The sequence below is a fragment of the Chionomys nivalis genome, chromosome 6, assembly GCF_950005125.1.
Source record: "Chionomys nivalis chromosome 6, mChiNiv1.1, whole genome shotgun sequence".
NCBI lineage: Eukaryota > Metazoa > Chordata > Mammalia > Rodentia > Cricetidae > Chionomys > Chionomys nivalis.
In genome coordinates this window covers 77,406,566-77,427,916 of record NC_080091.1, presented here as the reverse complement: position 1 = coordinate 77,427,916, position 21,351 = coordinate 77,406,566, and the positions used below count along the sequence as shown (strand labels likewise).

Here is a 21,351-nt window from a genome sequence, read left to right as displayed (position 1 = left end):
CAATATGAGGTATTCAGAATGACCGTAACAGAAAAAAAGCTATTTTAAGCTCTCATTACATGAAAATATCAAATTTATATAAAAACTATAAGGAAACTGCAGTAGGTTTTTTTTTTTTTTTTTTGAAATAACAGTGAATCAAAGCTCACTGGTATAAATAGAAATAAAGAGTAAATATAAGTGTTTAGAAAAACCCAGAAGAAAATAAAAACAAGAGCATAAACACACAGGAGGAAGCTGCTGAGGACATAAATGTTTCAGACCTTTAGTGATGAAATGAGACACTGAGATTACAGTGATTGACAGTTGTATCCCCGAGAGGTAGCAGCTTGTGTGGACGGGAGGACACTGGAGGACAGTTTGAGGGCTGGGACCAGTCGGTCCAAAGGGAAAATGGTAGTGTGTTGTCAGTCATCAGTATCAGTGACTTCCTTTGCTGCTCTGTGCTGTCTTACCCGGAATGGTGGTCCACGCCTGAAGTCCCAGCACTGACGAGGCTGAGGGAGGAGGATTCTGAGTGAGTGAATAGGGAGGGCAGGGAGAAGAGCAGAGAAGCCTGCATTCCTCTGGGTGCTGGCGCCTGCTCCTTGGTGCAGCATGCGCAGGCTCTGGGTTCAATCCTAGTACCTCCAGAAGGACATAAACCAAAACTTGGCAATGTTGTATGTGGACTTGTTAGCAATGAGCACCACCTGATTAATTCAAAATCTTGTTTTCAGGAAAAGAAGTGTGTCTGGAAGCTAAACTGTGATGGGATGCTCTTCGCTTCTCCATGTTTGAGCCTGAGGCCACATCACCTGTACTGTGCTACGCTGAGGGGGCTTTTACTGGCTATAAATCCTGTAGGCATACAGCCACTGATAATTTATTACTGATTTTTTTTTTTCGAGAAAGGGTTTCTCTGTAGCTTTGGAGCCTGTCCTGGAACTCCCTTTGTAAACCAGGCTGGCCTCGAACTCACAGAGATCCGCCTGCCTCTGCCTCCCGAGTGCTGGGATTAAAGGCGTGAGCCACCACCGCCCGGCTTATTACTGATTTTGATGTTTAAAAGTTTGTGTACTTTTCAGTTAAATATAATCCACATATTAATGAGTTAGAATTCACTTAAAATGATTGAAATTATTTGGGAAAACAAGGTAGCATGTGTTCATGTTTTTATTGTATTTGTTTTAGTTATTTTTAGCCTTTAAAAAGATTTATTTGTATGTGTAACACCTGTGTCTGGTGCCTGAAGAGGGCATGGGATCCCCTGGAACTGGAATCACAGATGGTTGCGAGCTACAGTCGTGGGTGCTGGGACCCAAACCCGGTCGCCTGCAAGAACAGCATGTGGGCTTCATCGCTGGCCCTCTCCAGACTGTTTGTGGCTTGTTAGACGGATTTTCTCAGTCATTTTAAGGACTTCTTGCTTGCCCCTTACAGTGGTGAACACCTTTAATCCCAGCACATGGGGGCAAAGACAGGTGGATCACCAAGAGTTCCATGCTAGTCTGGTCTACATAGTGTTCCAGCCTGGGCTACATGGTGATACCCTTTCTAAAAAAACTAAGCAAAGCAAAAACAAACAGCAACAAAAAAGCTTCTTGTCTATTGTAAGGAGAGAGGTCTTGTTCATTTTTCTTTCTAATTTTAAAATTGTTTTTCCTTGTTTTTTATTTATTTATTTATTTATTTTTTTTGAGACAGGGTTTCTCTCTGTAGTTTTGGAGCCTGTCCTAGAACTAGCTCTTGTAGACCAGGCTTGCCTCTGCCTCTCAAGTGCTGGGATTAAAGGTGTGCACCACTACCGCCTGGCTGTTTTTCCTTTCTAAAGGTAGATTTTAGCTAGGCGGTGGTGGCATATACCATTAATCCTAGCAGCTGGGAGACAGAAGCAGGCAGATCTCTGAGTTGGAGGCAGTCTGGTCTACAGTGTGAGTTTCAGGACAGTCGGGCTGTCACACAGAGAAACCCTGCCTTAAAGTGTGTGGCTTTGTTTTATGTTCAGGGCTGACTTTTTGTCCTGGCTCTGAGAAGCAGCACTGATTTTATGACTTTTTGTGCGTGTCTGTATGTCTGTGTGTGCGTGTGTGAGCATGTGTGTGTGTGTGAGCATGTGTGCGCGTGTGAGCATGTGTGCGCGTGTGTGTGCATGTGCGCGTGTGTGTGCATGTGTGCGTGTGTGAGCATGTGTGTGTGTGCATGTGTGCGTGTGTGAGCATGTGTGTGTGTCTGTGTGCACGTGTGCGCGTGCCAGTGTCATGTTTTTTACAACGCCACTGTGTCACTGTTACTGCTGGGCTCCAGCCTTGAAGATGTGTAGTTTTCTGTAAAGTGGCTCCACAGGTAAGGCCCGTACCGCCAAGCCTGACAGCAGGAGTCCCACAAGCTGTCCTGCAGCCTCCACGTATGCCCTGTGGCACGTGTGTGTGCACACATACATGTGCATGCACACAGTAAATCAGCAAATGTAACTTTAAGATGGTAAAGGTGCTTGGTTAGTAAGTCGTCTTCAGTGCTCTCAATTGCTTCGGTCACAACAGGCTGCTGGGAGTGTAGTTTGGAAGCACTGCTGTGGACAGCCGCTCTTCTCTTCCCCACGGTGCTGCCAGCGGTACGTTTGCGTCGGCTGTGTGGACGGGAGCTTGCTCTGCTTCACTCATGCAGGAGAGCAGGTGAGAGCAGGTGATCCAGTTCTGTATGTAACCCCATCCCCAGCCCTGGGGGCTGGACCCAGGGACTTGCTGTGATCAATGACCGCTCTGTTACTGAGCTACATTCTCAGCCCTTGCTCACACATAGACACATATATATACACACATACATATATACATAGTATATATATATTATTATTTTTAATAATTTCTTTTGATACAGGACTCCCTTGCTATCCTGGAACTCACTGTGTAGACCAGACTGACCTAGAACTGAGATCTGCCTACCTCAACCTCTTTTTTTTTTCTTATTTTTATAATTTATTTATTTGTACTTTATGTACATTGGTATTTTGCCTGCACATATGCCTGTGTGAGGGTGGTGGATCCCCTGGAACAGGCGTTACAGACAGTTGTGAGCTGTCATATCGGCACTGGGATTTGAACTTGGGTCCTCTAGAAGAGCAGGTGGTGCTCTTAACCACTGAACTCTCTCTCCAGCCCCTGGCTCAGGCTTCTTGAGTGCTGGGATTGAAGGCATGTACCACCTGGCAATGCCCAGATTTTTGCTTAAAGCTCTTAACTATTTACACTTAAACTCCTTCATTCCGCTTCCATCTCACTTGGTTTGGAAAACTTGAGTTAGACTTTTTTCTCCCTTTCTCTTTGTTCTAGAGCTGGCTTTGGAACAAAGGCCAAGTTCCACACCCTGTCCAAGATTGTTAATAACATACTTTGAAGACATAATACACTTCTTTTCTGTAAACACAGTGTCTCTGAACACACCAGTAGTAATTCTCAAGCAGCTCAGAATTAATTGTAACCGCATCGTAACGTAACTTGTTTTTGTTTTTACCACCGGAGCAGTCCAGTGGGAGAATGAAGCTGCTTTCCAGAAACCGGCATTGTTTTTGGTCTCTGGAGTTACCCAGTTGTCTCCCTCTCACCTTTTCTGTCTGTGTGAAGAAACCCTGCAGGCTTAAGAAAGGGCTGCGCTGGATGAAAGACTGATCGTCCTCCTCTTCTCCTTTGAAGGTGTGGCGCTTCTCTGCGGGGGGACCAATCTTCTCATCCCCATGCATCCCAGCATCAGAACGAGAAATATTTTTTGGTTCCCATGATTGCTTTCTGTACTGCTGTAGCATGGAAGGTCACCTGCAGTGGAAATTTGAGACTACCGCGAGGGTGTACGCAACTCCCTTTGCTTTCAGTAACCAGAGCTGCAGCAGCGAATCCCTGCTGGCGGCCGCATCCACTGACGGGAAGCTGTGGATCCTGGAGTCTCAGAGTGGCAAGCTGCGAAGTGTGCATGCACTCCCGGGGGAAGTTTTCTCTTCTCCTGTGGTCTGGGAATCCATGCTTATCATTGGGTGCAGAAATAATTACATTTACTGTCTGGATTTATTGTGTAGTGATAATCAAGTGTAGTCCTTGTAAGTATATATGTGTGTGTGAGATGGTTGGAAATATTGTAAAGCTATGGTTTTATATTAAAGATTGTAAAGGATGGTTTTATATTAAAGATTCTATTTTGGGTAAGGAATTTGTCTGCTGTACTTCAATAGAGAGCAACCCTATTTATTTCTTATAGAAGGAGCAGGAGCTTCTAGGAAGGGAGGATAAAACACCTACAGTTTTTTAAATAAACTTTTAACATTTATTTATTTTATGTATATGATGCTCTATCTGCATGTACACCTATATGCCAGAAGAGGGCATCCGATCCCATTATAGATGGTTATGAGCCACCATGTGGTTGCTGGGAATTGAACTTAGAACTTCTGGAAGAGCAGCCAATGCTCCTAACCACTGAGCCATCTCTCCAGCCCACACCTACTGTATTTTGTAGTACTTTAAGTACTACAAATGTGATGGTGTGCTGGATAGTTTCATGTCAAAGTGACACAAGCTAGTCATTTGAGAGGTGGGAACCTCAACTGAAAAAAAAAATGCCTCCATAAGACTGGGCTGTAGGTAAGCCTCTACAGGATTTTCTTAATTATCGATCGATAGGGGAGAGCCCAGCCCATTGTGAGTGGTGCCACCCTGGACTGTTTCTGGCTTCTTTAGCAGGCTGACCAAGTCATGAAGAGCAAGCCAGCAAGCATCATGCCTCCATGACCTCTGCATCAGCTCCTGCCTCCAGGCTCCTGCCCTGGCTGAGTTCCTGACTTCCTTCAGTGATGGACTATGGTATGGAATTGTAAGCCTCACTTGCTTTTGGTCATGGCGTCTCATCACAGCAATAGTAACCCTAACTAGGACAGGTGATGAATTGCATGTTTTAGAAACATCTGTTTTAATTGGTCAAAATGATGCTGGTTTGAAAATCACCAAATATCTTCACTGTGTGTATTTAAAAAGGTGGAAACATAACCCTACTATGGTACTTTGGGGTCGGCACCTTTGTGAGATGGTTAAGATTATATGAGGATATGTGTGTGTGCATGTGCATGTTCATGTGTTGGGGGATGCTGCTGACCCTGAGGGACTGGAACTTTGTAAGAGGAGAGACCAAGGCCTGTGTGCTCTGCTTTGCCATGTGATGTCCAGCATCACCTTGGTTGGGACTCTGCAGTAAGGGACACATAACAAGATGTGGCCACCGGTCCTTGAACTCCTCAGATTTCAGAACTGAGAGCTAAATAAACTTGTATTGATTATAGTCATTCTGTGATATTCAGTCATGGACAAGTGAACAGAGACAGCTAGTAAAACATAGTTCTTGCTGTGGATTATGAGGTCGTTTGTAAACTGGCTAGCATTTGAAGTCGAGCCAACAGTGAGTGCCGGCATAGAAGGCAGCAGAGGACGGAAAATTGTCTTCTCGAGCAAGGCTCACGGTATTTTCATGCCTTTGGACATCAGAGCTCCTGGTCTGGGAAGGAAATGCAGCAGCAGCGATTGTGTCCCCTGCTTCTCAGGCCTGCGGGTTACATCATCAGCTCCCTGGTCTCGCAGCCTCTGGCCTTTATCTGAGTTGAACTATACCCTGGGTTCTGCAGGTCTGTAGTGTGCGAACACCACATGGTGGCACTTCTCAGTCTCCATAACCTCATGAACCAGTTCTGGAATCTCTGCCTTTGTGACCATCAGTTGCTTGTTTCTCTGGAGCAATCCTGTTAGGCTCCAGGTTTCACAATAAGTGTATCGATAGCCTTTCATTTCTCTCTCCACCTAGCTAAATATATCTCATCAGTTATGTTTCTTTAGAGAACCCTAACATATTAAGATTGTTTTGTGGGTTTCTTGGGGTTTAAAGATCTCTGTGGAAAAGAAAGGATCGGAATATGTTTTGAGTTATAAACAGACTATACTATTGACTTTATACTGAAAAAGATTTTTATCTTTGGTGTTTTTGCCTGAATGTATCTAAGTGTACCATGTGTATGCATTCCCTCCAGAGACCAGAAGATGTGGGAGTCCCAGGAGCTGGAGTGAGGCACCATGTAGATGCTAGGAACTGAGCCTGGGTCCTCTGTATGAGGCAAGAACTCTTAACCAGAACCATCTCTGTAGACTGAGCTAAAGGTTTTTAAAGGTGGGATCTATTTATCAACTTAGGTTCATTATTTCAAAGCTGGGGAGGTGGGGGAGTCATGTATGTGTATTGTGTACTGCTCGAGCTTGAACCCAGGGCTTTGTTCATGCGAGGTGAGCACTCCACCATTGGACTATATCCCTAGGTCCTTATTTAGTATTTTTAAATATTTATTTATTCATTATGTATACAATGTTCTGTCTGTGTGTATGTCTGCAGGCCAGAAGAGGGCGCCAGACCCCATTACAGATGGTTGTGAGCCACCATGTGGTTGCTGGGAATTGAACTCAGGACCTTTGGAAGAGCAGGCAATGCTCTTAACCGCTGAGCCATCTCTCCAGCCCCTTAGCTTTTTTTTGTTTTGTTTTTGTTTTTTTTTTTGATTGTTCGAGACAGGGTTTCTCTGTGGCTTTGGAGCCTATCCTGGAACTAGCTCTTGTAGACCAGACTGGTCTCGAACTCACAGAAATTCACCTGCCTCTGCCTCTGCCTCCCAAGTGCTGGGATTAAAGGCGTGCGCCACCACCACCCGGCCCTTATTTAGTATTTTTAAGCAGGCAAAAGTGCCCATATTACACACACACACAGGCACACAGACAGACACAGTTTTGACTTGATAATACGGTGACATTAGGCCTTCATCAATATTGCTGTGCAACCCAAGCCAACCTCACCGTTTTCACCAAGTTGTCTTTGCAGGTCAAATGCTCAGAGTCCAAGATGTAGCCTGTGGTAGCCGGCCCTCAGCTGAGGACGATGCTGCTGGGCTGTGACCTGGAGTAAAGAGACTGCAAGATCTTTTTTTTAAAAATATTTATTATTTATTTATTTATTTATTTATTTATTTATTTATTTATTATGTATACAATATTCTGTCTGTGTGTATGTCTCCAGGCCAGAAGAGGGCACCAGACCTCAATCCAGATGGTTGTGAGCCACCATGTGGTTGCCGGGAATTGAACTCAGGACCTTTGGAAGAGCAGGCAATGCTCTTAACCGCTGAGCCATCTCTCCAGCCCCCTGCAAGATCATTTTATGAGACTGAGACCACTCACTTCCTACCGGACTTGAGATAAACATCTGGCCTTGTTCATGTGTCATCCTGGAGTAAAGAGACTGCAAGATCATTTTATCCGAGACTGAGACCACTCACTTCCTATGTGGACTTGAGGTAAACATCTGGCCTTGTTCATATATATGTTCATCCACTGGGTATTTGGGGCGGGGTGGGAGGTAGGATAAACACAGCAGCATTAAAAACAACTTGAACCTTTTCTTGTTCTTCCAAAGCTTTGTAAATAAGAGATTGCCCGTAGATGGCCATCTGGATAAGTTCAGCTTAATAAGGACATTCATCAGTGCCAAAGGTCTTGTCAGTATTTTATTGAAAGGTCTTTTCCCTTAAATAATGGACATTTTTTTTTACATTCAAACTGTATACAACCAAAAATCTCAAAATAATATTAAAATCACACTAAGGAATTTTTATTAAGTATCTACTTAATTTTATTGTTGGTAAAAATATTGCAAGACACTTGTAGCTAATGTTGCTGCTTTAAAATAAGCAAACTAAAATCACGAGAAGAGACGGTGGATACATACTATACATTTGTAGATGATCAGCTAAAGTGAGAATTTCATGGTAATCATGTTTTATAAGAAACAATTGCACTTGAAACATCTTTAAACAAAAACTCTACTTCCATATGTAAGTCTATGAACAGAGGTTAATCACCATATAACCTTGTCAGGAGTATGTTTAAATTTAAAAAGCTTGTATATTTAATATAGCAGTCATTCATTAAAAAAATGTCTTGAACTTTTGTTTTCACAGAACGTCCCCATAGCTTGTTGCTCAGACAACACAGCTGAAGCAGAATAACACTTCCTTGGTACTCAGTGCAGGTTTGGGTGACTGGGAAATATAATCTTGAGCATGTGCTTTTTCAGCAAGAAGGACGACCGCCTGTTCCTCAGTAGATTCTTCTTTAAAGATATCCGTGGGGCATTTTTAACTATGCTATATCTTGTACTGTGTGTGGGCTCATGGTATCGAGTCAGTATGAACGCATCTACTAGTCTTTAATTTGTTTTAAGACGGGGTCTCCACTGTGTAGCCTTGGCTGGCCTGGAACTCATCATGTAGACCAGACTGGCCTTGAACACACAGAGTTCCACCTGTGTCTGCCTCCTAAATGCTGGGTAAAAGGCATGCGCCACCATGCCCAGCCCTATTCTTCCTTAGCCATCTTATTTCTGGTCCTGTTCACTGCCATGACTATGGTACTGGCCAAAGCCGAGAGGATGGAGGAAGAAGCCAGTTTGGAAGAATCACTGTGGCACTGTAAGTCTAGAGCTTTGTGTAGAAAGATTCCCATTCTATAATTCTAGAGCTTTGTATGGAAAGATTCCCATTCTATAACTGTAGGGTTTTGGGTGGAAAGATTCCCATTCTATAATTTTAGGGCTTTGGGTGTTCTATCAGTGAGGAAATCATTGAACTAACAATTGTCTACACATAAGATTTAGAAATGAACACCAGTGTGGGAAACGTGCAGTGGAATATTAGTTGCTTACAATAGCAGTAACAACAAAAAAGTTACATTGATTCTTAACAGTCTGAAGGTCCAGTAAATATAATACTAAGTCCAACTTGCAATAGTACAGCTATCCACTTGACCACACATGCCAGCTGCTTCATGAAGCTGAGCCACTGTTTCTAGAGAGAAAATGGTTTCTATATGGTAAACAGCATCCCTGTCATCCTGTGGAGCAGACAGAATGACAGCACATTGCATATTGAGTAAGCACAGAGGAAATTGAGTGATGTATGCTATAAAATATATTAGTGCGGGAGAACAAAAGGGGAGGGGGAATCCCCTGCACTGGGCTAAGATCCTACACCTAGAAAAGGAAACTATGCCAACACCGGGAAATACAAAGTGATCACCAGCAGTATGTAGGCATTTACTGGTATGTCTAGTGTCATGTAAAGCAAATCTAGAGAAAAAAACATAAATACATGTGGCTTTGACACTGCCAAGTCCCTTCTTTGTGTGCACATGTGTATGATAACAAGGCCACGTAAAACTCTGAGATGCTTCTTTTTTTAAAGGTATCAAGGTGAATGCTCTACATTGTAAATGCTTTGGAACATTCGACTCTGAATTATTCAAGTACAAGAAAGGAACAAAGAAGTCCTTAGAACAAATAGGTCACACATCTTGGCTTGTTCATTTTCCCTTAAGGCCAAGGGGAAATTTCAGAGGCATGTAATGCCAGCAACCTAAACTATCGTACATAAATGGCTGGTTTGGGTGACAGTTTTATTTTCTTGTCTCACGTTTGCATCTTTGGGTGGACAAGCCTTTTCTTCATAATGTGAAAAGCTAGATTACACCAGGTTCTTAACTTTTGGATGTCATCAGAATTCATCTGAAAGGTTTCTCCTAAAATCTATATCCTAGGCCCTGTGCTCCCAGGATCTATCTGGGAGTGCCGCCGGGGCTGCTGGAGAGCCACTGCAGCATGAGGAGTCTTCTCAGCGACAGCTCTGACCCAGACTTTGTTCCTTTGGAGCCAGCGAGGCCAGATGGTCCTTGGTCTTTAAAGAGGGCACTGCTATAACAGGGTACACCATGGATCAGTCAGTATGAGTGTGAGTGGTTTTAGGGTGGGAAAAAAGTCATGAAAACCAGGCACAGAGCTGGGGGCCAGCTTTTCCTTGTTCTCCTAGTCACTGCGTCCAGGAGAGTGACACCATGTTTTATGTACACGTGAACCTGTCACTGTTCCATATGCAAACACTTAGGGTAGAAGAGTAGAGAATCAAAATAAAAAATAAGAGTAATAGATTGGCAAAAGGATATAATCTGAAATGGTGCGTGGGTGTGCATGTATATGTGGGGACCATAGATGGGCATGGCAGGCTCTCCTGAGCTTTCCTGTGCAGATTTAGATGGGCACAGATGGGCATGGCAGGCTCTCCCGAGTTCTCCTTTGCAGATTTTGCTCAAGAGACAAAACTGTCTCTTGAGAACTAGGGGAGCTCAAGGCACCAGGACCCAGGGTTGTGCAAATACACTCTTTACAATGAACACCACCAGTGCAGTTTCTAAACATTATTTTAGAGCCTATAAAACATGCTTCTTTTCCCTAACTTGGTTTCTTTATCGCATATAAAAAAATAAATAAATAAAAAGGGCAAGAGAAGAGCCAGCAACTGGCCACAGACATGGGAAAGAGTCACTGTTTACTTAATGATTTGTGGGCAGTCGCTCCAGGCCTTTGCTTTTCTCTTGGCCAAAGCCAGCCAGGCAGGTTCTGTAGACACGGGGGCAGCGTCTGGGGTGGAGAACCTCTTGGTGACCTCCTTTACCAGCGGTACTGGGGGCGCAGAGTCTGAGATCTCCACTGCATTGTTTGAACGAAGAAATAAGAACCACATAAAAACAAACATTTTAGTCAATAGAATTATATGTACTTACTATACATGAAATGATGTATGCATGCGCGCACACACACACACCTCAGAACACCAAAATCTAACTAGCTGTTGTTCACAGAATTACATAAGAACATTTAAAATCTGCTCTTAGGACTTTAAGAATCCAGTAGGCTGTTAGCTCTAGTAACTGTGTTACACAACAGATTTCCTTTTCTTTTCTATTTATTTGTTTACTTATTTACTTACATATTTTTTGAGACAGGGTTTCTTAGTGTAAGAGTCCTGGCTGCCCTGGATTTTACTCTGTAGACCAGGCTGGCCTCAGAGATCCATCTATGTCTGCCTCTGCCTCCTGAGTGCTGGGATTAAAGGTACTCACTGAACTTCTCTGAAATGTTGTACCCTTTAGCAAACATTTCAAAGGTGGTCCCCTCTCCAGAACAAGATTTTGACTTAGTGGTATGAAAGTCAAGCCAGGCATGATGGTGCGAGCCTTGGAACTCCTATGGTCCCGAACTCCTGGTCTTCCTGCCCCAGCCTCCCAAGTGCTGAGATTACAAGTGTGGGCCATGGGGCCTGGCAAGTTGGTGAAGTCAATAGCAGGCTGCCTCCTCCACAGAGCAACTCTTAGCTTTATTAAGCTAGCATTATTATAAAGTGCAATAATCCTTTTGAGAAAAGAATGACCTCTTGGGCCTTGAAGCTTCCACTTTTCATGGAAAAAAAAACTCAGTCTAACATTTAGAACCCTCATTGTAAGAGCAAATGAAAGAACACTTGGAGGTCCCAGAGATCAGTGTCCTACTTTACCACTAGGTGGTGAAGCCTTTTAATATGTCCACGTCTCCAGACCTCAGGAAGCAGGTAGCCAAGGCATGAGTGTTAGTATTCAGGCATCTGTACTGGCCTGCCCTTGGGGTCCTGACAGGGTACGTCCTCAGTTATAGCCACTAAGAGCACCTCCTGTGCACATTCACTACGTTCCCATCTATTTCTCTCTCTTCTCTCTCTCGCCATTCTTGTCCCCAGGGTCCGGTCTCTGGCCCTTCTCTCTCCTCTTCTGGTAGACCTCCCATGTGAGTCCTGTTATATGGCATGATTCCTTCGCGTCATTTTTTAAAATAAATTATAACACTGGTGCCACAAGATTCGGCAGGCCCTCCTGATGCTTCCTCCAGCCCGCCAGAGGTCTGAGGCATGCTGGGACCCTAGTCCACAGACGACAGTCTCACTTCTCCAAATAACAGAGCACTGGGCCCCTTCATCCAATACCGGCCTGTCTGGACAGTGAAAGGGGCAGAGATCGGTCCCTGGGGATAAGAGTGGCAGAAGAGAAAAAGAGAAAGAGGGAGGGAGGGAGGAAGAGAGAGGGGGAGAGGTGGGCAAGGCCCACCTTTTAAGGGAAAAGTAGTGAGGTGCTCTTAGTAGCTGCAGCTAGGACTATCCTGTCAAGCCCCTAAGGACAGGCCAGTACAGATGCCTGAATGTTAGTAATGGGAGAGGCTGGGGTTGGGGCTTAGATATGGCTACGGTTTGCACTATCTCCCCGGTGTTCACATGTAGGAAGACTAATTTTCTAGTGTGGTGGCAATGAATTTTTCAGCGTTGGGAGGCAGAAGCCTAGTGGTTGTGCTTGGGTGTTGGGGGCCGCCCTCACAAGTAGATTGATTTCCTCACGCTACTGTAGGAGCTTGCCTGCTCGCTCTCTCCCTGTGTACACACTTGTCCATTCACTTTCCAACCAGCTCTGTAGGTTCCTCATCTTTGGGTATTCTGTTAGCCTCCTGTAAAGGGACAGAGACAGACACGCCCCTGGGGAATAATGCAGCTGCATAGGGAAGCAGATGTCCTGGGAGTTCATGCAGTTCACAACTATCCATCCTCCAAGTGACTTGTAGCAAGGAAATAGTGGACCACTATGGGCCATTTTTACATCTGTTATAAACAGATGACTGTTATTAACACCCAGGACACAGTGCTGAGAAAACTTTCTCCAAAGTCAGGCGACTCGAGACCTCTTCTTGGGATCCTGTCAGTGGAGATGCTGTGGCTCTAGGACAGAGAAGCAGCTGCCACCTCCAGCTTCCACAGAGGTCCAGGTGGCGGCTTTCACACACTTAGAACAATCTTGTCATTTCAGATGACAGGACCCTGGGGTCTACTTCCAAGCCCGGGCTCGCTCTACGTCAGTTTTGCCTAAACTTTACACCTCGCCTTCCCCTAGCCTATTATACTCATGTCTTTCTTTGCTTAATGGTAGATGCCCTTCCTTGCTGTAGCAGGCAGGTAGACAGGCAGACAGACAGATGATAGATAATAAAAATGGATGGTAGGCAATGAGGTACTGGTGATGACTCACATTGTCCTATTGAATGTTCAGAAACCAGGGCAAGCCAGTTGGTGTCAAATCAGCCACAGCTGACGTATTTACACCATGGAAGGTAGCGAAGACTACAAACTCTAAGGAGATGACTGCACAGGCATTTTACTGTCTCCCCTCTGAGAGCTGGGGAATTCCTGCCACCTGCATCAGCATCAGTGTTTACAACTGGGTCTTGAGAGCCTGTGCTCTGTGATGTCTAAGATGCTGTGCCAAGTCACTCCATGACAGGGAATAAAGCTGCTCTCGGGCAAACCAGGGTGTACCGGCGCTCTACCTGTCACGGACGTGGGAAGAGTGTTGGCTTTCTTCAGCTGTTCTCGGCGCTGGAGCCTGGACACTGCAGTTTCAGGCTTCTTCTCTTCTGACGGAGTGGCAGACTTGTGCAGGGAACCGGCTCTGCTTCCAGGCTGCGGGCTGACACTGACCTGCATTAGCACAGAGAAAGCATGTTTTCAGGGCACCACCTCTCAGCCCCGCCACGAGGGACTGAGCTGCACCTGTGAGCAGTGTGTTCGGGGCAGACCTCCAGTGAGGGCCCAGTGCCATGTACCAAGGACGGGAAGTTACTTTCCAGGACGAGCCCCATCAAGATGATCAGAAACTTAGGTCATAGAACAAGGCTCCAGATACACTCTGCCCACTGAACAAACTCACTTCCCCAACTCCTACTTATAGTAATTCCCTTCTCCAAGATCTAAGATCCTTGTGGGATGTCTAAAACCACGGGCAGAAATAATCGCTGATTGTTCTGTTTCCTTCTTACCTTAGATTTCAATCACTTCAGTCTGTGATTGTTCTTTATTAAGCCAAGCACTTTCACCTCAGGAAGGCCTTTACAGCTCCTTGGCATCTGCTCATCTCCAGTATCATCACAATCACACCTTGGGAACATTCTTTTTTTTTTTAATTTTTAAATTCATTTTACATACCAAACACTGGACAAAGAGTATCTGATGTGGGAGTCCCCTCTGTGTGCTGTGATTACCACTAATGAATAAAGAAACTACCTTAGCCTGTTGATAGGGCAGAACTTAGGTAGGCGGGGAGGACTGGAGTGAATGCTGGGAGAAAGAAGGGCAGAGTCAGAGAACATGGAGCCACCAGAGACAGATGCAGGTTGGAACTTTAGCTGGTAAGCCACCACCACGTGGCAATACACAGATTAATAGAAATAGGTTAAATTAATATGTAAGAGTTAGCAAATAAGAAGCCTGAGCTAATGGGCCAAACAGTAATTTAATACAGTTTCTGGGTGATTATTTGGCTTCGGGCGGCCAGGATGAACAAGCGGCTCCCTGCAACAAGTATCTCTGTCTCCGGGAATAGAACAAGGGATTTCATCTTACAAAATGGCAATTTAAACCTATGAATTTCTGGAATTTTCCACTTAATATTTCTAGATCATGATTGACCACAAGTCAAACCATGGAAAGTGAAACCTCAGATCGGTGGGCAGGGACACTCCTGTAAGCACAGTATGGGAGCTGCTGTTAATACATCCATCTTAGATCCTGCCAAATAAGGCTCGCCTAAAAGCAGAGTATAACCAAGTTAAATTTAAAATTTGCTGCTTAAAAAATGCTTCCCTGATTTAAAGGCAGTCAATTTCTCTACTTCCCTGCCCTCTATATAAACAGCACCTCCGGGTGACTTGGAGGAGAGCTAAGCTCGGACGGCAACACTGATAATGGAGAGGGAGGGCTACTCACAGTTTCTCTACAGAGCTTCTCTGCTTGCTTGGCCTCCCGGGCTTGCTTCCTCTCCTCTCGAGTCGCCTGCTGCTCACGAAACCCCTTTTGCTTTTGCAGCGCCAACGTTATCCACAGCGGCTGAGCAGCTTCACCTTTCTCTGTTAATTTGGAGCCATCTACAGAGTGCCTGCTCTGGAGCATGGGCTTCTCTACGGAGGAAAGATGACGTTTGCTGTGACTAGCACTTGGCTTAGTGTCTCTTCCCGTAAGACTGTGGCATAATTCCTGACAGGTGCATGACGTCTATGCTGATGCCCAAGGGATCCCATTGGCTGGGAAGGTGACATCTCTGACTAACAGGAAAATGGCGTTTTTCTTCCCTAAAGTGGAACTACTTTGTAAGAAAATAAAATTGCCGATGTGATAAAAATCCAAGTTTATGGGAGACCCAGGTAGTATGTGGTTCATTGTTTCGGTGGCCTTTGTTTTTTAGCAACGGAAACGTTCTTCTCAAAAAATGTTTTATATGGCACCCCAGTGTTTGAAGAACAAAAAAACAGCGGTGCTGTATACTTGAGGTAGCTGCTGAGGGGAATTTAGACTCCACAGTGTTTGTGTCTTGCCATCTATTACCTAAACACAAACAGAAACTAAAAAGACAAATTTTTAAAAGGAAAAAGGAAGGAAGTCTATTTCCTGAGAACTGCAGTTTGCGTAGAGTAGCCTGGGGTTACGGGTCATATTTTATAAGACTGATATACTACCCACGAACTCTAAAAGACCAAGTGGAAAGGCTTATTAGGTCTGGCTCCCAGGACCATAAACATGACATTAAAATTGGATTCCTATTTGAGCCTCAGCCAAGGATATTCCCAAAGCTTGTGACAAAATAATCATTGCTACATAGTCACATTCTCTACAGTCCAGGGCCACCTACTATGGACCTGCATGGTACAGGACCATCAAACAGCCACCACCAGGACATGGAGAAAATCAGATGGTAGCTGAAGACTAGACTTCCTTTTGGATGTCCTACGGTCCTTACATAGCCTCTGGAAGACAGGCTCCTTTGTTAGCCAGCGGTATTCAAAGAGGATGTGCAAGACATTTCATAGGGGTGAAGAAATTATGAAATTTTAAATTTGTCACTTTTAAAGATTACGCATGTATATGCCTGAAAAGGGAAAAGGGGCCAGCTAAAGAAACCCACCCTGGCTCTGAAACCAGAGCTAGTGAAACAAAACAAAAGACCAAAAAAAAAAAAGCCGGGCGGTGGTGGCGCACGCCTTTAATCCCAGCACTTGGGAGGCAGAGGCAGGCGGATCTCTGTGAGTTCGAGACCAGCCTGGTCTACAAGAGCTAGTTCCAGGACAGGCTCCAAAACCACAGAGAAACCCTGTCTCAAAAAACCAAAAAAAAAAAAAAAAAAAAAAAAAAAAAAAAAAAAAAAAAAAAAAAAACACCCTGGATCTGAGACCTGAGTCAGTGAAAAAAATACTTTAGCCCTGAACCCAGAACCAAAGAAAAACACCCTGACTCTGAAATCAGAGCCAAAGAAACACACTTTGGACCTAGAACCAGAGCCAGTGAAAAAAAATATACCCCAGCCCCAAAACAAGAGCTAAAAATCTTTTTAAAAGGCTAGTGAAAGAAATACAATTTGGCCCTGAAACCAGAGCCAACTCTGCCCCTGACCAACTAAACTAACCAATCCCCGAGCCGGAAAACTAATCAATCCTTGAGCAGAAAAATCTCCCTGGGAAAACTCCACCTCTAAGAAGCCCTATGTAAGTCCCCCACCCCTGCCAGTTCTGTTGGGGTGCTGTCTTTTCCCATTGTGGCAGAGGCAGCCACTCGCCTGGACTCCTCCTTCCCAAACAAATCTCTTAAAAGAGTCTTGGGTGAAGATCTTCATTTGCAGATGCACAATAGAAGAACCTTGCTGAGATGTCCCTTATGGGACGGAGCAGAAAAACCTTGCTGAGAAGTTGAAAAACCTTGCTGAGAAGTTCTTTTAGAAGGATGAGCAGAACAGAAGACCATCACTGCTGAGCAAGACTGAGCAGAAAAAACTAACAGCTTTTCCTGGAGTGGGGGAGATTGCTACATTTCTGCAGGGGCTTCCCCTTTAGCAGAGTGTAGCAGAAGTAACATCTTGGATGGCAGCAGATAGCTCAGCTAGGGCTATGACGTTCACCGCACCCCAGCTTCAGGTATCGCCTGACTTCCGGACAAGCCAGGATACCTCTCCCTCCAGGGCTGAGCTTTCCTATTGTGGCTCCAGCCTTCAGAGCTTTCCTATTGCAGTTCTACCCGTCCAGAGCTGTCCTAAGAATAGACTGGATTCCACATAAGTCAGGATACCATTGCTGATCAGAGCTGTAACACTCACAACCCCCACAGAGGTCAGAGGCATTGGATCCTCTTGGAGCCAGGATTACAAGTAGTTGTGAATCGCCCAGTGTGGGTGCTGGTGACCAAACTCTGGTCCTTGTAACAGTGGTATGAGATCTTAATCAATGAGCCAGCTCCGGCTGGCCTGGGACTGGCTATGCAGATCAAGCTAGTCTCTAACTCAGAGATCTATCTGCGTCTAGTTCCCAAGTACTGGGATCAAAGGCATGTAGCACCATGACCAGCCTATTTAATCTGGAGTCTGACAATCCAAAATCTGACTACCAGGGAAGAAACTGGGGCGGTAATAGTTTTAGAGAGAAAGTTACAAAAATCAAAGAGTTATAGAATATTATTATGAGGTGTGCTACTTTTGTTTATGCTCTGGAACATTTGTTTAATGATGCAAAGATGTGTTTGATTAAATAAAATTCACCTGCAGGCCAGAGACTGCATCAGCAACTAGCTGACCAGAAACTGTAGGGTGGAACCAGGTGGAGAAGGGCTGGGGGGGGGGGCACGCGGGGCGAGAAAAATCACAAGGGCTTCTTGGGAGATGCAAGGAGCTGCTTGCTATTCAGCCTCTCTGGGAAGGAGGATTCTACCTCAGCCTTGAATCTTGAATTCTCTAGCCGGAGAGAGATTTAGATAAGTCCTTTTTTTTTTTTTTTTTTTTTTTTTTTTTTTTTTTTTTTTTTTTTTTTTTTTTTTGGTTTTTCGAGACAGGGTTTCTCTGTGGTTTTGGAGCCTGTCCTGGAACTAGCTCTTGTAGACCAGGCTGGTCTCGAACTCACAGAGATCCGCCTGCCTCTGCCTCCCGAGTGCTGGGATTAAAGGCGTGCGCCACCACTGCCCGGCACCCTCTTAGTTTTGAAAGAGTCGGTGCCTGGGGGAACAGAATTTCCTCAGGCTGAGGCTCTTGCAGCTAGCCGCTGCTGGTAGCAGCCGAGTTGCAGTTGCTGACTAGGATAGACTCAGCCATAGTTCAAAAGGTAGGCAATTTAAAAAGAGGATAGCAAAAGAGATCTGAGACAAATGGGCTTTTCTTCATGGGGGAGGGATGAGGCTGAAAGGGACTGCCAATACCACAAAAGCTAAAGCCAGAAGGAAAACATGAGCTCACCCATCAAATAGCCGTCACTGCAGGAAAGGATCTATGGGCTACTCTCAAGGAGTTGTGCCCGTCTAGGAAAACACGTGACGTAAACAGGTCATTTAGAGAGGACTTGTCTTTTGGGCTGAACCACCATCTTCCAGTAATTCACCAAAATGGAAAACAAGTGTAAGGAGGAGAAGTGCCCTGGATATATTCTCTGGGCCATTTAGAAAACATGGAGTTGTTCCTTTGGCCACATCTATGAGATGTTAAAAACGAATGGCCCCAGAAGTTTAGCAAAACTAGAAGAGGTTACACTGTTACTCTGCATGCTGTCAGCACCATTGTAAATAAGAAAATTAAGGATAAGATTCTTCCCCACCCCCACCCCCACATGACAGAGTTTCTCTTTGTAGACCTGGCTGTCCTGGAACTTGCTTTGCAGACCAGGCTGGCCTTGAACTCAGATCCCTCCACCCTGGTCTCCCGAGTGCTGGGTGTAAACATGTACACCATCATGCCTGGCTAAGGGCATGATTCTTATCAAGAGATTTAATCTGTATACTAAGTATATTAAGCACTTTAAGTCTAGAGATGGCTTCCTGAAATGGGTGGAAGAAGGAAGGTGCTAAAGAGAAAGGCACTGGAGTCAGCTGGAGAGCCGGCCTGCCCCAGCCAGAGGAGCCCACTTTGTCAGAACTAAAGGAAATGATCTGGGGGCTGCTGGAGCCCATCCTTGTGGATGCATGGCTGAACAGAAGACGCCACCACCAAACCTCTAAAGTGGAAGAATGAGGAGGAAAAGGACTTGCTGAGATCATGCTACGCCTTGCTCTGAGTTACTGCATTGTTGAGTAGACAGTGGCTCTCATTCTGTGCCTTGCCCCAGGTGACTCCCAGTATTGGGCTCCATTTTGAGGACAGAGGCAGACGCAGGACGGCTCTGCATCTCATGCACTCAGACGTTGCTTGTCTAGAGCTACCCACGGGGCAGACTGATAGGCTTATTCCTAAAAGGAAAAAGAACCACCTGGTAACAAAGCACAGTTGTGCTGGCCAGTCTTATGTTAGTTTCACACACAAATTCGAGTTATCTGAAAGGAGGGAACCTCTGCAAGATTCAACTGCAAGGCATTTCTTAATTAGTGACTGATGGGGGAGGCCCACGCCATTGTGGGTGGTCTCATCCCTGAGCTGGTGGTCCTGGGTTCTATAAGAAAGCAGGCTGAGCAAGCCATAAGGAGTACCCCTCCATTGAAGGTGTAAGTCACAAACAATCCCACACCGGTTTGGAATTAGATTATTAGAAAGGTTATTTATTTTAAGGGGGAAAAACTTACAGATCACTGTCCCAGACAACAGCCCTCTACGCAATCAGGAATGGAGCCTACTGGCTGGAAGTGGAGCTGGAAGCCAGAGCGAGCCGAGGGGAGTGGTCGCTTTTTTAAAGGGAGAGAGGCCACGCCCCAGTGGGCTGGTATCTCAGTGGCTATTGGCTGAAGGAGCGGGAGCGCAACACTCCGTGGCCTCCAGGATCCTACCCCGTTCAAGCCAAATTAACCCTTTCCTCCCCAGCTTGCTTTCTGGTCATGGTGTGCCATCACAGCAATAGAAACCCTAAGGCAACAGGATTTGCCTGGGAACCTATGGACACACGAGCATATTAAAATCATTTGAGAAAGACTAAGCCTGAGGATTGACAGAGCACACTACATGGAAGAAGGATGCAGCCTGCTCACCTGTACCCCATAAAGACACCAAACCCTTTCCATGGTCCTCACCTCCAGCTGTTTCTGCAGCTGGACTCAACCCTAAGGTCTGAGGCCTGGTTTAACAATGAAACTCCGTTTCCCTGGCAACATGCCTCTCTGTAGCAGGTTCTCTCCTCTCTCCCTCTCTGTGTATACAAGACTTTATTTCCCATTTTATGTATATGGGTGTTTGGCGTGCATTACATGCAAGTGCACTGCATGGGTGCCTGGTGCGTGTGAAGGCCAGAAGAGGGTGCTGGATCCCCTCAAAGTGGAGTTACAGAGAGGCGTGAGGTGCCATTCTGGGAACCAAACCATGGTTCTCTGTGAGAGCAAGTGCTTTTATACACTGAGTCATCTTCCCAGCCCCTCCTACTGGGGTAGCTGTTGTTTTACTCTCTGATTACTCGGTGATGTATCACCTCCCTGCCTCCAATAAGGCATCTTCGGATTCCTCAAACCTGGTTGAGGCTTAACACCATGCAGGCACACATGGTTCATGTGTATGTGTGTATTTATGTTTGAGGTGTAGTGTGTGGTGTGGGATTTAATATTAGGAAATTAAGATTGGAATAAGAGAACTTGGTTTGCCAATGGCCAAGGAAAAGAGAGACTACTTGGCAAGCAGCTAACAATAAAACTGATATGGCTGTGAACTGGTTGTTATTTGACCCATTCTGACGTTGCTGAAAGACACAACCATGTTCATCTACGGTCTCTGACATGTTGCACTCAACAGCGGTATCCTAGGGGCTTCCATAAAGGAAGACAAGCAACCAAGCCAACATTTCTCAAGGAAGCAAAACACACCCCAAATCTAAACACTTACAAAGAGAAGCTTCCTGGCCGCGGTCCCAACTTTATCTCTAGAAAGATTAGTTGAACATTCTTATGAAGCATAAAAGCCAGTTCAGCAGACTGTCTAGCCACCCCAAACGTTTAGTATGAAGAGGCAGTCAGAGCCAACGGTTCTGACCCTTTCTTTCTTCTCTCTCTCTCTCTCTCTCTCTCTCTCTCTCTCTCTCTCTCTCTCTCTTTCTTTCTCTAGACAGGGTTCCTCTGTGTTGTCCCGGCTGTTCTGAAACTCGGGCTGTAGACCAGGCTAGCCTCGATCCACCTGCCCCTGCCTCCTAAGTGCTGGGACTAAGGCACTACGGGATTTTACACACCACAGCAAAGCTGATGCCCTGACTCCCTCCCTCCCTCCCTCCTGCATCTGCCACCCAGAAGGAAGGCAGTCTCTGGCCTAGAAAACTCTCCTTCTGATCACCTCTACAGACTTGTTCCAAATGGTTAATGATAGCTGCATGGTGGTGGTGCACGCCTTTAATCCCAGCACTTGGCAGAGGCAGGAGGATTTCTGTGAGTTTGAGATCAGTCTCGTCTACAAGAGCTAGTTCCAGGACAGGCTCCAA

General features: G+C 45.4%; 2 protein-coding genes across 11 annotated transcripts in view; one reads left to right on the top strand and one right to left on the bottom strand.

Annotated features, from left to right (window-relative positions):
• Window positions 1-8,868, top strand: part of Aasdh (aminoadipate-semialdehyde dehydrogenase) — a 36,636-nt gene extending 27,768 nt beyond the window's left edge. For 3 of the 7 annotated variants that reach the window (XR_009057237.1, XR_009057234.1, XR_009057238.1), the window contains 6 exons: window positions 720-842; window positions 2,523-2,654; window positions 3,669-4,826; window positions 6,038-6,174; window positions 7,069-7,345; window positions 8,009-8,868. Coding sequence is in view for 2 of the 7 variants with exons in the window: in XM_057771120.1 (XP_057627103.1) it covers window positions 720-842; window positions 2,523-2,654; window positions 3,669-4,061 (648 nt within the window). In the remaining 5 variants the exon portion in view is untranslated. Of the gene's footprint in view, window positions 1-719; window positions 843-1,422; window positions 1,485-2,522; window positions 2,655-3,668; window positions 5,769-6,037; window positions 6,175-7,068; window positions 7,346-8,008 lie in introns of those variants that run through there. The other 4 variants (XR_009057236.1, XR_009057235.1, XM_057771120.1 and 1 more) reach the window with 4 other exon arrangements.
• Window position 8,869: 1 nt separating this feature from the next.
• Window positions 8,870-21,351, bottom strand: part of Cracd (capping protein inhibiting regulator of actin dynamics) — a 48,524-nt gene continuing 36,042 nt past the window's right edge. For 2 of the 4 annotated variants that reach the window (XM_057771116.1, XM_057771118.1), the window contains exons 6-8: window positions 14,714-14,904; window positions 13,279-13,429; window positions 8,871-10,587 (exon numbers count right to left, since the gene is read on the bottom strand). In XM_057771116.1, coding sequence (XP_057627099.1) covers window positions 10,427-10,587; window positions 13,279-13,429; window positions 14,714-14,904 — 503 coding nt within the window. In that variant the 3' untranslated portion in view covers window positions 8,871-10,426. The other 2 variants (XM_057771119.1, XM_057771117.1) reach the window with 2 other exon arrangements.